Raw genomic sequence first — 17,111 nt, forward strand, 5'->3', positions numbered from 1 at the left:
AACTGCCTAAGCTGAGATCTCCACAAAGGGCAAAAAATAATCTTGGATCGGGGTTCCCATATTGAATATTTGGTGCACCAAAATGATGTTCAATTTAAAGTCCGACATGAATCTCCACGTAGTAGACAAAGAAGATTCATAGTATAGATTAGCGAAACATTGAATTAAAGATGGAAGAATAGATATTAAAGCACAATTTATCTTATTTTCAACCCATTGAACAGGGTGGATCTTCACGATTATCCCTTGAGACAATTTTTCATACTAATGAGTTGAAATTGAATTATATTTCCAATCGCCACAAGCCAAAACCATAGTCGCAGTCAAGGATATCATACAGGTTATTTATTTTCATGAAATGTCAATAAGCATTAAACCCAATCATTCCCGCGTAATAAGTAAAAAGACAACAGATAACCAACAAACTGAAACAAATCGATGGTTGTAGTCATTTCCTGTTGATGTAAACAAATGGATGGTAGTAGCCATTTCCTTTTGATGTACATCATATATTTATTTTTGCAACTACCATGTGAGGCTTCAGTATGTTCTCGTATTAGTGATATTTTGTTTCGGACCAAGTCTAGTTACAGCTTGGACAGGGAACGAGTCACTGTTGCTTGGATTGTTCCATGAGGCTCATCAGTTGGCAAGAAGACATCATGGGCAAACTGCAAAGAATCAGAAAAGAATCCAAGTATATTACTGACTCGTCACTTGTAAATCTCATAAGACAAGTAGAAAAAACACGGTCTTCAACAAAAACTTAAAATGTAACATACAGCTTTTCAGTTTTACTCTAGATATGCGTACTGAATGTTCATGTTCTCACATACTGAAAGGGTTGCTAATGTGAAAAAGATCATTATGACATGCACGTAGGAGAACTGTGTAGCAGTAAAATCACAATGTAATTGCAGATAATATAAACTTGAAGAGGAATGCTTGGAGTTGCAAACGAGATCTCACCTTGACTAGGCTGGGATTGTCCTTGCTAGATAAATTGACAGGTAAGAAGTGGAGATTAGGCATTTGAAGCTGAATAGATGTTATCTCTTGGAACCTGCAAGATTTAAATGCTTACGACGGCGAAAAAATATTGACTGATCAACATTTAGGAAGGGTCTAGTAAAAAGTGAGCAACCTATTCAACACAGCTTTTGCCATGAGATAGAGCGTGTTCTGAACAGATGGACTGTAAACCCCTACATTTTGGGGACCAAAGAAGGTAGCTTCTAGAACTTTCTTCACGTCTTGATAGCGTTTTGTGAAGCAAAATGACTTGGAAGAGAGATCAGAAATGTGTTTAAAATGATACCTGCAGGGGTAATGAGTAAGACTGTGGATGGACTACAACAGAATAGCATTTCCTTGGCAAGCCGATAAGCATAATTAAAACATTGGACAACAGCTAGTATCTTCTACCTAAATTCCGCACAAAAAAGAAGAACAGATCTAGGTGGTTCTGAATATTACAAGTTGGATAACAGCCCTCAGCTTATAGAGGTATCTAAGCTATGAATAATACCTCCAGGAAGCAGTGATTTCCGTTGCCAACATCCTTTCCCTTGTTTCTGGAAGAATCGTGTACTGATCCCTTATAAAGCCTTCAAAACCTGACTGCAAGTTCAAAGCAGATAGCACTACTGAAATCGCAACCGAATTTCAATTTCATACTGAAATATAAACATCTCACTAAACATCTCCTTTAGATGGCATAGATGAAGCCAAGCAACTATTATAGTGAAAATAACTTGGACAAACTTGGATATTGCAAGTGCAGTTTATTATATTTGGTGCATCGCAACCCCATCTCAGCCGCAACTTATTACTGAAAGGCCAATTTTTAGAAAACTAGGACCTGGGTACAACATGGATGCTGTTATATATAAATATAGTTATACATATATTATAAACTTATAGGTGTGATCGATAGTATGGCTGCACACTAAACAGATAAGGCACACCCTAAAAGATTTAGAACATTAATGCATCGTATATTTAGAAATAATAAAGTACCAAATCTGCATGTTAATCAATTATGTGAAAAATAATGTGCTTAATTAGAAACTGCACAAAGTATATAAATGCATTGCAGCTGAAGTCAAGTGCAACTATAGCCCGTCATTCATACAGCCGTGTTTTAAGTGGTGGATATACCTGTGATATGTCATTGCTACATTTGGGATACAATGCAACTTTTAGCCTTTTAGGATATACCAAGAAGAGTATTTGATCTGTTTCCAGAAGCTTTTCATAAGGAACCAACATATATTTGTCATCTTAATATAGTTCTAAGCGTTCAATTATATAAGCAATTCATAAGTCTGGAATTACAACATGGTAAAACACATTTCCATGTCATAGATGGGCGCCGGATCTTCCAAAAAGTTGATTTCATAATACTTAAAAAAGGCCATTTGCATTAAGTTAAAGAGTGTTTTCCCTAGTTCACACTCCTTTGCAATCAATTGAATTGCAGGATTCATAGAAGAGAGCTTGAAGATATTGTCCAGTTCTAGGCAACACTCTCTCGACTCAACCTGAATACAACTTCATCGACGATCTAACAATTGTCAATAAAGAAGTCCACCTTGGTATAAGAAAAGGGTCAAGACAAGTCGTTTTACTAAATAGATGTATCATTATAAAACAGTTCACTGGGAAAAAGAAATATTACTAGTGATGATGATCGTATCCATTTCTACATAAGAATAAGTTGTGCTTAATAGACTGCACTACATTATTATTTAACACTGAAAGCACCAGTACGACCAACCTTTGTTGTTTTCAACACGGCCAATCCTTCAATTCCTGATGTTAAACTCAATGAACCACATTTCTTCAGCGTCACCTCCACTGTGTGCTTCTCAGATCCAAGTTTAAATCCTACAAAAAGCCAAATAGATTGCAAACTAGTTTACCAGACACATATAATGGAATGATCAATAAGGATGAGAATTAGCAAATTATTATATTAAAGGCAAGTTGATACTCATAACTTCACTATCGCCTAAACATATATCATTGATCTGACCAGGCGATTTCCTTACATGGCATGACGTCTTAATCTACTTCAGGTGCGTAAGAATCATAAGCGACTGGAATCACACAATGAATATTCAATGTAAGGTATTTAGTAAAGTATTATTACCAACTATTGTTTTCATCTTAAATAGCCTATCGACTTCATAAAATGAATCATGCAGATACCGAACGTATGAGATATATACTAATTACTTGCACTTTAAGGCTAGAGCTACTGAAAACAAAGCAAACTGTGAGAAAAGGGCAAGTATTCCAAAGTACTTAGAGGAATTCCCTATCCTATTTAGAGGAGAGAGTGAGATTTAAACACCCCATTCCTTCAGAACTTATTAAGCTCGACTAACTTTATTTTCCAAATTTACAACCTCAGATACCTTAAGATTAATAAATTAAAGATATCCTTCATATCCAACAGGTTACGACATTTTTCTTTGTTCAGATTTAGCAACCACTGATGGAGCATCCCATATTCATTATGCGAAAAAAATTAAGATGAAATGCTTAACCACAGAGAAGTAGGGAATATGATTCCCTACTTCTAAATTATTCCTCTCAGCATGTAGGTTGTGTATGATACTAACCAAAAGTCATCTTATTTTGTCATATCCCCCTCAAATCTTCATATTTGAAACCATAAGTTATTGCAAATTCCGGCCAAAATGACTGCCTCGTCTCCACTATCTTGTTTTGACATTAGTGTTTTTCAAATAATCCCAACATAGCTGACAAACTCTTAGCCTCACATCAAAACACGCGGTATCATAGGAACTGATATTGAAGTTGTTTCAAGAAAAATATGAGCGAAAATAAATGGTCAACAAAGATATCAAAGACATAATTAACCAACCATGGATATGTTGTTGACCATCGACCGTGACACGTTCCCATGGCTTCTCAACTATATTGACAACAGCAGCTGTGACCTGAAGCAAGTAAATGCAAGATGCTCAATCCTTGGGTAGACATAAAGAAAAGCACACAAGAAAGAGCTTAATCAGAGAAGAGAAGCAGGAACCACCTGTGGATAGAATGTTGTGAAATGCCTAGCAAGAAGGACCGCGAAGTTCTCCACTGAGATGGCTTCAGTGCACTCTTTTGCCTTTGCATACACCTTAAATATGAAGCCAACATTTTGGAACATGTATCAGAGACTACAATTAATCTACATAAGACCAGAAACTTACTACGCAAGAAACTCGTAGCAACAATTAGAAGATATTGAATAAGGGGCGACTTTTCCCTAAAATTTTTAACTAAACTCATTTGATGTCTAGGTATCTTATTTCACTAGAAACTTAGATGGGATCATGGGAGAATACTTCCCCACCAAAGATCCAACTTTGCTATATTGCTATTTTATTTTGTTAGAAAAACTTCTCTATACAAGCAGTGGTGTTCTAATTACAAAATTTTACCAAATGGGAGGACTGATTGAAACCTGACAGAAATTCTTTGAATACTAGTCATGGGGAGCGGCGCGAGGGCTTCCATCTGGAGGCAAGGAATCGTCGACGACTTGACGGAATGATGTCATAATACATGATGAATCGTAAGCTGGTTAGTGTTCGCGTGACAAACAGTGTACGGATTACTGTTTACCTTTGAACAGTACTCCGGTTTTAGGTTTCTTCGGGTACATGTCTAGGGTTGGATGTTGTGGATTCTTTTAGAGGGGGATAATGAAAGGAGACAGTATTTTGATAGATACTAGACCTCATACCTAAGAGCCTCACACCAAAGGGTTTCACACCCCAATGTGACAAATCACATGCCAAAAAACACTTCACATGCTCGATATAATTCTCAAGCTCAATTTTTTTATTCACCAATGTCTATTCCTCATTGAGAGGATTACATCTCTTATTTATAGAAAAAGAAAACATCTAAACATTAAGGAAACAAATCAAAATCCTAATCAAATTAAAACCTAACAAAACTAAAAGATGCAATCAAATAAAATCCTAACTAAAGTTGAAAGAGATCTCAAAGTTAAATCCTAAAGAAATCCTAACTAAAAAGAAGATTACATAGAATAAAATAAAATCCTTTCAAAAAAGAAAGTATTCTAATAAATCCTAATCGCATCACATGGAGAGTCCACAATCGTTCTGCATCAAATCTCCCTTTATTTGAGAAAACTCGACCTCGAATTTTAAAATGGGAGAGCGTCATGATTTTTTTGACTGATGGAAAATATTCTTTCACAAACTTCAAGATCTTTAGATCTTTAGAAGTATTTACATAATCCAATATCGAGTAGGCACCTAGGCAGTGAAGAGTTTGGGATAACAAACTCAACAATTAGATTAACCTGGATCGAAAGTTTGCACTGCATATCGATATTCAGGTTCTAAGCTTGAGTTGATTTCGGGCATTGGAGTTTATTCGAGCTTTGGTTTTGGATCAACATTTGCCTCGATGTTCGACTTGAGTCCAAGTTTCTGCTCTCCTTCAAGTTCGAGTTTAAGCTTAGGCTCTAAATCAATTTTTCACTTTGGTTCTGCTTCTCTTTCGAGTTCAAGCTCAGGCTCTTGATTAATTTTTTTGGTCTTACTCTGCTTTCTCTTCTGACTCAAGTTGAGGCTTCAGATCTGGATTGAACTCAAGACTTGATTGAAGATCCACATCTGGCTCGAGTTAAGAAATTTTTGTTGGCTTTGTGAGAGGGATCAAATATACCTGATTCTAAGGGACTTGGCATCGTAGATTTCATTGAGATATCATCAAATTCTATTCAGTTTGAGATAACGGCTGATTTTACTTGGTTATTGTTAGGATAAGAATAAAGTTATTGATAGAATTGAGATTGTTAAGATTTGAATTGTTTAGAGATAAACATTTACATGTTTTTAGATAAGATTTGATTTGTTTAGAGATAAGCTTTGATTTATTTCTAGATAAGATTTGAGTTATCTTCAGCTATCTATAAAATGAAGGAATTTTTATGTAATAGGCAGTAAATTTTGAATGAGAATTATTTGTCAAAGAGATTTCTGGAGTGATTCTAATTGTGCATTTTGTAAGCTTCCTGTGAACAGCGCCCGTGAACAATGCCCAGTGTCCTCAATATTGCAACCTCATTCACAACGACAGAGAACTGCAAAACTCAGATCTAAGCCCTTACTCTCATTTAATCAAATTGACTATATTGTGGTTAACTAGAACTATTACATCATTGATCTTATATTGAACTAACCATCTTATTTTGATACCTTTTCGTGGGATATAGCTACTAGGAATTCGACTCAAACGTTGAGTACTCAATTAGGATTTGTGGACTGTGCTCGACATTTCTCGCCTCAGGTTTATCGCGAACACATTCCTTATTTGTTGTAGTTTTTACATCATTTATTACTATTAATTGTTAGTTTATATTGTTTGATATTTAAGTTATTTTCTACTGTAATTTTAGTGTGAGTTTGCATTTATTCTGCATATTAGTTCGTTTAATCACTTTTCTTACAACTTGATAGATCGTGCTACGTCAGATTGGTATCAGAGCATAGGTTTAAAATCATTAGCAACCAAAAAAATTATCATTACGAAGTGTGAGGAGGGTGATATCAATGATGTTAATCTTGATCACCTGCCTGTTTGTAGTAACCCATGTTTCCATAAACTCTAGGTCAAGATCTTTAGATGCAGCTAGACCTCTTCCACCATCCCAAGCTAAGATGAAGGTTAGTTCTATTTTATAAAAAAACAAAAAAAAACTTTTTTTAGTTCATTCAATTTTAGAAAAGGCTTTATTTCTAGTTAACTTGATTTAAGCGAATTTCTTTCTAGAACTTGATTTTTTAGGACAGTTTATCTCTAACTTAGGTTTAAAAAAAAGAGAAAAAAAATTGTAGTTAGTTTAATTTTTTTCTCTTCAATTCTTTTCTATTATAGGTTGCTAATTATATGTAGTTACATAGCGGAACGATCTATATGGCTGAACCTAATATAAATGAAACTCCAGATAAAATCTTGAAAACTCTAGAAGATTTTAACGTGCGAGTAACTAAACTCGAAGCCGATCGGTTAGAGGGTAACATCCAGGATAAGGATGAACAACAAAGGGATAACCCTAGAGCACGAAACCCAAATAATAGACTTCGCCTTTCTTCACTTAGAAGGAATTTAGATGGAGGTCAAGAGGATAAGAATAGGTCCGATGATATAACAAAGCGAGTTAAAGTAGAAGCCCCTTCCTACGACGGGAGACACGACCCCCAAGCTTTTAGTGCTTGGATAGCAGACATGAACTACTATTTTGACTAGTATGACATGTCCGACAATTGTAGGGTTAGATTCACAAAAATGAAGTTGTCTGGCCCAGCAAAAATTTATTGGACCTCGCTTGAAAGACAGCTAAAACATTTAGGATGCCCACCTATAGAATTTTAGGACGAGATGAAAGCAATCTTAAAAGAAAAATATTTACCCATCGCCTATAAGACCTTTTGTTAGATCAATTAAGTATTTTACGACAATGTAGTCTATTTGTTTAGGAATACATGAGCAAATTTGATGAACTAATGGTTCGTTATGATATCCAGGCAGACCTTAGTGTTACTTTGTCTAGGTTTCGTACAGGTCTTAGGGCAGACATCGGGAGAGAAATGATTCATCATATTATAACCTCGTTAGAACATGCCTATCAAGTTGCTCAAGATTTTGAGCAATATCTCAAGATACCTAGCATTAAGAAGTTCTCTATCCCAATTGGAGAGTCGTCTAAAAAAATAAATAGACAATAAGTTAAAAAATTATAATAACGTGTCTACAGATCAAAAGGGAAATGACACTATAGGTAACTCCATAAAGAAAGACGAGAAACCCAAACGATGTTATAATTGTGAGGTTATAGGACACTATGCATATCAATACCCTAGTCATAATTTACACCAAGGAACATGTAGCGAAGAAACATAAGAATATGATGAAGATGAGGAAGAAGACATTTACGAGGATAATAATGGGGATAGTGATGCCAATGAGTTATTAACCACCTCTTTAGGTGTCATGAGGTGTACGTTAGCAACAACACAAAATGAAGATGATTGGCGTGAGAACTCTATCTTTCACACATACTTTAAAGTTAATAAGAAAATGTATAAGCTTGTAATAGATGGAGGTAGTTATATCAATGTAATAGCCAAGTCAGCACTTGAACACGAGTCTAAAGCCAGCACCACATCCACAGTCCTATAGTGTCACCTGGGTAGATAAAATCGCTATACCTGTATACTAGAGATGTTTAGTTTCTATCCAGTTGTCTAGCTACTCAGACCACATTTGGTGTGATGTTCTCCCTATGCAAGTTGCCCACGTTCTATTAGGGCGACCTTAGCTATACGATAGAGATATTAGTAGTTTCGAAAAGTCAAATAACTTTGTTTTCACTTTCAATAGTAAAAAGATATTCTTAAATCCGACAAAACCAAAAGAACCTCATAATGTTAAAGGTAACACTCCACCTAGGAAAAGTTAGCAAAACAGATCTGTTCACATCTTAACTCAAAAGAAATTCATTAAGGAGAGCGTTCCAGAAGGTTTTATGTATGCCTAGCTATTAGCGAGAGCACGATTAGTGAACCACCAAAGCACCCTCCCGAAGTTCGTCAAATCCTTTCCGATTATAAGGATATTATGCCCGATGAACTTCCTAATGAGTTACCTCGAATGCGAGACATCCAACATGTTATAGATCTAGGGCCAGGGGCCACCTTACCGAATTTGTCGCATTATAGGATAAGTCATACTGAGCATGCTGAGTTACACTGTCAGGTAGATGAATTATTACGAAAAGACTTCGTTAAGGAGAGCTTGAGTTCTTGTGTTGTTCTTGCTTTGCTTACCCCTAAGAGAGACAGTAGTTGGCCTATGTGTAGACAGAGCCGAGCGATTAATAAGATCATTGTTAAGTATAGGTTCCCTATTCCTACGCTAGATGACCTATTAGATGCCATGGCAGGATCTAGTATATTTTTTAAGATTGATCTTAGGAGTGGGTATCATTAGATTCGTATCCGTGATGGCGATGAGTGGAAGACCGCATTTAAGACTAACGACGGGTTGAAGACTAAGGACGGGATGTTTGAATGGTTAGTTATGCCCTTTGGATTGTCCAATGCACCTAGCATCTTTATGAGGGTAATGACACAAGTTTTGCATCTGTTCCTAGGAAAGTTCGTTGTTGTATATTTTAATGATATTTTAATATTTAGCAAAACCCAAGTGGAATATGTGTTTCACTTAATAAAGATTTTAGATGTCCTCTGTAAGGAAAAGTTATATGTCAATCTAAAGAAGTGTGAATTCATGTCTACATCAGTCAACTTTTTAGGTTTCGTAGTCTCTAGTGAAGGAGTATCAGCTGACCCTGACAAAGTTAAGGCTATTGAATAGTGGTCTACTCCTAAGAACATTCATGAAGTCAGAAGCTTTCACGGTCTGGCTACATTCTATAGGAGATTTGTCAAAGAATTTAGTACCGTTATGTCCCTAATTACAAATTGTCTTAAAAAAGAACTTCTATGGACTAAGTCTGCTACTAGAGCATTTGAGGAAATTAAGAAAAAGCTTATCACTGCCCCAGTATTATGTCCCCCTGATTTCTCTAAGATTTTTGAGGTTGCATGTGATGCCTCAGGAGTATGTTTAGGAGGAGTGTTGAGTCAAGAGGGTCATCATATAGCTTACTTTAGTGAAAAATTAAATGAGACTCGACAACACTACTCGACCTACGATAAAGAGTTCTATGTTGTGGTACAGAGTCTTAGGTATGGGCGTCACTATTTATTACCTAAGGAATTCGTCCTATTCTCTGATCATCAAGCCCTACAATACTTGAATTCCCAAAAAAAAATTAGGGCCTAGACATATTAAATGGGTAGAATTCATTCAAGAGTACACATTTGTACGCAAACACAAATCCGGGGTAGAAAATAAAGTCGCCGATGCACTAAGTAGGATGTTTTGTATATTAAACACGATGTGTACGAGAAATTGGATTTGAACACATCTTAGGAGAGTATCTCGCTTGTAGAGATTTTGATGATATTTACACTTCTCTTACACATGACCCACCTGAAAGTATAGTAGGTTTTACTACCACAGATGGTTATTTCTTTAAAGGTACCCGATTGTGCATTCCCAACACGTCACTTAGGGATCAACTTATTTGGGAATTACATACAGGAGGAACTGTAGGACACTTTGGTTGTGATAAGACAATTTGTATGGTTTAGGATAAATTTTATTGGCCTAGTGTTAAGAGAGGTGTTGCACGAGTAGTGACACGTTGTAGGGTTTGTCAGGTAGCAAAGGGTAGCAAACAGAACAATGGATTATATATACCTTTACTTATACCATTTACACCATGGCAAGATTTAAATATGGATTAGGTTACCTCGAACTATTAGAAAACATAATTCTATTTTTTTGTTGTGGATAGGTTTTCCAAAATAGCACACTTTATTCCCAATAGCAAGACTTCAAATCCCACATTGCTTATCTTTTTATGCGAGAGATCATTAGATTACATGGTTTACCTAAGACGATAGTTTTTGATAGGGACGTTAGATTTGTTGGTCACTTTTAGCGCACGTTATGAAAAAAAGCTAAATACATGACTACAATTTTTAACTGCATATCACCCTCAAACTAATGGTTAAACCGAGGTAGTTAATAGGAGCTTGGGAAAGTTGCTTAGATGCCTTGTAGGAGACCATATGAAAACTTGGAATTTGGTTTTACCTATGGCGTACGCATACAATAGTTCTGTAAATAAATTCATAGGTTTAAGTCCTTTTGAAGTCGTTACAAGTTGTCAACCTAGGAAACCTATAGACTTAGCAACGATTCCTTTGGATCCTAGGTTTAGTGCTTCAGCGGACTCATTTGCACAGCATATGCATAACTTGCATCTAGAAATTAGGCGAAAGATTGCTTTAAGTAATGAAACCTATAAATTGGCAATGATAGTCATAGACATATGCAGGAACTCATAGCAGGTGATTGACTGCTTGTTCAAGTGCGACCTGAGAGGTTCCCACTAGGGACTGTGAAAAAGCTTCATGCACGGCGAACAGCTCCCTATCGTGTCATCCAACGTATTGGACCGGATGCTTATGAACTAGATCTGCTAAAGGAGATGAACATAAATCCGATGTTCAATATAGAAGATCTAGTTTCGTATAATGAGTCAATGGATATAGCAGCTTTTGATGAAGCCATTCCACCTTCAGCCAGCTTGCCACCACCGCCTATTATGCCTTCTAATAGAAGGCCATAGTCAAATGTGATTGAGCAAATTTTGGATGATGCGATTGTATTGACCACCAATGGAGGATTTCAGATATTTAATTCGTTGGCATGGATGTCCACCTTCAGAGGACTCTTAGCTACAAATCAACGAGGTTCAAAAGCTCGACCCAAAGTTGCTCCAAGAGTATCAGCATCAACATTCACCAGAGGTGAATCGTTCCAAGCCGAGAGAGTTGATAGGGATCAATATATCCGATTCTATTCCAGAGAGACTTAGCATCATAGATCTCATTGAGATATCATCAAATTCTATTAAGTTTGAGATACGGGCTGATTTTACTTGGTTATTATTAGGGTAAGAATAAAGTTATTGATAGAATTGATATTGTTAAGATTTGATTTGTTTAGAGATAAGCATTTACATGTTTTTAGATAAGATTTGATTTGTTTTTAGATAAGATAAGATTTGAGTTATCTTTAACTCTCTATAAAAGGAACTTTTATATAATATGCAATAAATTTTGAATGAGAATTATTGGTCAAAGAGATTTCTGAAGTGATTCCAATCGTGTGTTTTTTAAGCTTCACGCGAACAATGCCCTTGTAAACAGCGCCCGTGAACAGTGCTCAGTGTCCTCCGCGTTGCAACCTCATTCACATCGACAGAGAACTACAAAACTCGGATCTAAGCCCATATCACCATTTAATCAGTTTGTCTTTATTGTAGTTAATTAGAACCATAACATCATTGATCTTATATTGAACTAACCCTTTTATTTTGATACCCTTTCACAGGATCTAGCTTAATAGGAATTTGATTCAAACGCTGAGTACTCAATTAGGATTTGTGGACTGTGCTCGACGTTTCACGCCTCAGGTTTATCGCGAACGCAATCCTTATTTGTTGTAGTTTTTGCATCATTTATTACTATTAGTTGTTAGTTTATATTGTTTTAAATTTAAAGTTATTTTTTGCTGCAATTTTAGTACGAGTATACATTTACTTTACATATTAGTTCGTTTAATCACTTTTCCTAGAACTCGACAGATCATGCTACGTCACTTTGCTTCACATTTTGAAGAGAAACAATATCTTCTAGATGGTGGATTAGAGTACTTCCTCTTCAAAAGAGTTTTCATAGTTGTCCACGAATGGATGTTTGAATGATAAGAATTTCTATACCACCATTTTCCTACCTCACTCTCTCTTTTAGCCTATAATCAGCATATAAATACATTTCTAGTTCTGACATATCATAAATAGAAAATATATTTTCTATATTGAAAATCCATATTTCAAATTCATAGGGCTCCTCATATCCATCAAATCCATAAAAGTAGACTCGGGTACCAAATCTAAGTGGATTAAAATCATGTCCTTGTGAAGGAGGTAGAGGTATGTTACCCACGATAACTGTGGATCCTTCAGCTCTGATACTAAACAATGGGAAGCGTGCAAGGGCTTCGATCTGGAGGCGAGGAATCGTCAACGATTTCGTGGAATGATGTTGTAATACATGATGAATCGTAAGATTGTTCCTGTTCATGTTATAAGCAGTGCACAAATTACTGTTCACCCTTATACTCCAATTTTAGGGTTTTAGGGTTTCTTCAGGTATTTAGCTAGAGTTGAATGTTGTGAATTCTTTTAGATGGATTGATCGAGAAGGATAATAAAAGGAAATAGTATTTTGATAGACACCAGGCCACACACCTAGGGGTCTCATGCCCAAGGGCTTCACACCCCAACATGACAAATCACATGCCAAATAACACCGCACATGCTCAAGAGATAATTCTCAAACTCAATTTTATTATTCATTATGTCTATTTCTCGTCGAGGATTACATCTCTTATTTATAGAAAAAAACATCTAAATAGTGAAGGAAATAAATTAAAATCCTAAGCAAATCAAAACCTAACAAAACTAAAATATGCAATCAAATAAAATCCTAGCTAAAGTAGAAAGAGATCTCAAAATCAGATCCTAAAGAAATCCTAACTAAAAAGAAGATTGCATAGAATAAAATAAAATCCTACCAAAAAAGAAAATGGTCTAATAAATCCTAATCGCATCACCTGGAGGGTCCACGATAGTCCAGCATCAGCTAGGAGTTGGGTGTATTATCCCATTTGGTATTTTGGTTTCCTTGGCCTCTAGAGGAGAATGTGATTCGCTATATTAAACCCTATAACATCACATCTTTAGACTGGGGTAGCATTTGATGATTAATGTGCATGCCTAAGTTGTTCATTTTAGCACTTTTTGGTCGAATTTTTTCCCCTTTAAAACTGAAGGATTATTGTAAATTTGTAATGATCTTTCTTTGTGTAAACACCAGCAACACACTTCTAAAACCTTCAGCGTAAGGAAATTATAGATGATACATGAATGCAACATATATATAATGTAGAGCGAGCATTACCGTTGTGCTATGATGAGTGCAAATTTTTGAGATGAAGAATAAGAAAATAAAGGTATAGCATTACAGTTCTTTATGACAAACTTAAAGTTTCTTCTCACAAAGCAAACTACAAGGTACTTGACTTTCTTTCACCCTAACTTGAAAAAGACATTTTATGTCACTTCCTTCTCCTTGTAAAGCATCAGGACCTTATCATCTTACCTATTCTGCTATATGTCTTCATCTACAAATGTGGAAGTCGATCTTCTTCCACATGAGGTGGATTGCATGATCACTTTGCGTGAGAAGTTGCTTCTCCTATTAATTTTCCTTTTTCATCGTGTTTGGCAAGGGGTCAAAGTGGCTTATAAGCCATGTCATGTTTCGCAAATGTCTTATTTTTGCCTTACAAGCCACAACGTTTGACTATGTAAAAGACCAATATACCCCTCGTCATTTAAGAAAATTCTAAGTCTCATTTTTCTCCCTCCAACTCCGTTAAGGCTTGGTTTGGTAGGAGGTTTGAGGAGGGAAAGTAGGGCAAGGTGAAGGGATGGACATCCCTTCTAGCCTTCATTTTTGGTTGGAGGGAGTGTGAGGGAAGGTGGACCTTTTTGTAGTTCACTTTTTGTCTCCTCTTGTGTTCTCTGAATTTGGAGGGATTTTCTCTCTCTAGATTTCTAATTCATTTTGCATTATCTCCCTTCTCACCCCAAGCCCACCCTCTAAAACCCTCTACCAAAGAGGAGTTTTAGTTTTGTACCTCACCTCACCTACCTCCCCTCCTATCAAACTAAGCATAAATGTTTGCATGCCAACTGGAATATAATCCAAAGTTGTCAAACATGATCTAAAATGTTTTCCTATAAAATAATTTATTACGGCTTTTTCCTTGAGAACTGCCACCCATTTTAAAACTTTCTTGATCAGAATCATGAGTGAATATATGAACGTGCAGAGCCGATTCTAAGGGTGTTCGAAGGGATCGACCGCACAGGGCCCCCTAAAATTGGGGCCCCCAAAATTTTGTTTTTAAATTATTTCCCCTACCCGTTCCTTGATTCCCTCCCTCGTGCTACCCCCTGCCTCTCTCTCTTCATCTTAATCTGCTCAAAAACCCTCCCAAACCCTAACTCCCTCTGCTCCCAATTTCAGCCCCTAAACAAGCCGCCTCCCTCTCCTCCTTCTCTGCTCCAAATTTCAGCCCCTAATCAGCGCGTCCTCCCTCTCCGCTCCAGCGCCTCCTCCCTTTCTGCTCCAGCGCCTCCTCTGAGTCCAAGCTGTCGCGCCGCCTCCGCGTCCCTCCCCTCCAAATCCCACCCAACCTCCACTAAGAGTCGCCAAGAAACCCTAGATTGCGTCGGCGATCTCCAAACGAATCTCCTCAACTTCTTGTCGGCGACAGAGCCCGGATTCCTCGACGAGCTACTGCCGCTCCAGCGGGCACGTGCTTTCCTCGTGCTCGCCCAATCCGCTTCCTCTCTGTTGGCAGGTATAAAGCCCTAACCCTAGCTCATTGATTCTTTTGCTTTCATAAAAATTCTTTTTTCCCTTTTTCTTTGAGCAGCAAGATTGAGGTGCAGTGGAATTCGACCAGATGATCATCCTATCAAAACCGAGATTGTAAGAATTTATCTCGATTTTATCATCTAATATTTTTGTGGGTTTAGTTGTTTTCTGCTAAGAGATTGATAATTAAGCATATGGGTTTAAATCGTAGGAGAGATTGAGCTTGTGTGAGGGGAAATTGGAGCGATTTGGTAATTAGAACTAAGGTATTCTACTTTTGTTGTTAATTTTGCTCATTTTATTGTGTTCTTTGCTCTTAGTGGTTGGTTTTGTTTGCTTTTCGATGTGTGGCGGATAGTTTTGAAATCTTTGCCTATTGTCTGAAAAATCAAATGTTGGGAAATGCTGAGAACTAATGATAATCAATTTTGAACTTGTTTAGTATATATTTAAGGTTCATTATGAAGACATCGTTGACATGATTGTGCTTGCTGAACAACCGATAACTGACATGATTCTAAATATGAAGTATTTGAAATGGATTTGGAGGAATGCTTGCAAGCTTCTAGGCAAAGGTAAATATAGACACGCACTTGAGTTTCTTTTGATGGTAGGAACCAATAATAGTTGAGACATAGAGCTAAAAATTCCCTAATTGGATTGTCATATCCTATTCATATATATTTCCCAAATATCCGATTAGTATCCGTATCTGAATTGTATCCATCTCTCTAATATCCGAACCGTATCCGTTTCGGGTACGACACATTTTTTGCGGTGGATGTTCGGAGATTTGGGGATGGAGGGATTTTTATTGGGAACTTGAGGAGACCCATTGAGCAAGTGATGCCCAAATTGGAGAGGAAGCTCTCGGAGGCAGCAGGGAGAGAGGTGGTTCTTTGGTTCATGGAAGAGAAGGCAGATGACATCACAAAGCAGGTAAAAGAAATTAAACCTATTCAGAGTTCTGCTGATTTTGGGAAGTTGAGAAATGCAAATTTAAGATTATGTAGTTACGAAAGTTTGAAATTATCAGAATGAAAGTAACTTAATATGAACTGAATATTTATTTAGTTAGATTGGAAATATTTCTATACTCTTGTTGTGTTACATTAACATTGTTTTAACATTACTATGTTTAGTCATTGTGTATAATGTATATAGACGTGTCTGTGCAAACTCAATGTCAACATAATCAACTAGTGATAGTTTGGCCAAAGTTGGTATAGACTATTACATGATATGGTTGTAAGTTGCAACATAATCAACTGTGTTTACTTTTCGCACAGGGCCCCTAAAATCTCAGAACCGGCCCTGTGAACGTGCATACTTATCAAGAAGGAATTGAAGTTGGGTACCAGCAAGGTCGGAAAAAAAATCAAATTTAAATTTCATTTTGTTATCAGATTGAGCTGGGTCCAGGCCAACCCGGATTCAGTTCCAGTTCAGCTAGGAAAATAATTGGCTTGCATACAGACCAAGGTATTATACAGTTACAGAGTTTAGATCTAGGAGATGTCCATTATATTCGGGTCATAGATCTGGCGCAGCTGCTGGGGTTAAAATGGCAGGCCCAAACACTGATGATGCCTATGTGAGCCAATTCACCCTAACACTAATCAAAATAAACTCACCTTTAAAATGCAAGAAATCATGTGAATTGCATGTTTTACTGCAAAATTCAATCTAAATACAATTAAACACAAGCTACCAAATCATCATCTTACTACCAATTAATCTAACAAAAAATTGCGATAAATGCAATGAAAAAAGAGGAAAGAAGGAGAGATCATCACAGTGTTCTTCATCGTGTCGGTGGCAACGACGTTGGAGTTGTCGCCGGCGGTGTAGGCCTCGACGCAATCGGAGAGGAGGCTGATGCCGACGCTCCACTCG

The 17,111-nt window shown here is 36.8% G+C and overlaps 1 protein-coding gene across 1 annotated transcript in view; it reads right to left on the reverse strand.

Annotated features, from left to right (window-relative positions):
- The window catches only part of LOC109836810 (uricase-2 isozyme 1), a 17,120-nt gene continuing 277 nt past the window's right edge, over positions 269–17,111 (reverse strand). Inside the window, 8 exon segments of the mRNA XM_020404823.1 lie at positions 269–671; positions 970–1,063; positions 1,145–1,318; positions 1,529–1,620; positions 2,780–2,889; positions 3,896–3,971; positions 4,067–4,159; positions 17,012–17,111. The exon segment at positions 17,012–17,111 is cut by the window's right edge and continues 2 nt beyond it. Coding sequence (XP_020260412.1) covers positions 588–671; positions 970–1,063; positions 1,145–1,318; positions 1,529–1,620; positions 2,780–2,889; positions 3,896–3,971; positions 4,067–4,159; positions 17,012–17,111 — 823 coding nt within the window. The 3' untranslated portion in view covers positions 269–587.

The sequence above is a fragment of the Asparagus officinalis genome, chromosome 4 (genome assembly GCF_001876935.1).
Source record: "Asparagus officinalis chromosome 4, Aspof.V1, whole genome shotgun sequence".
Classification (NCBI taxonomy): Eukaryota; Viridiplantae; Streptophyta; class Magnoliopsida; order Asparagales; family Asparagaceae; genus Asparagus; species Asparagus officinalis.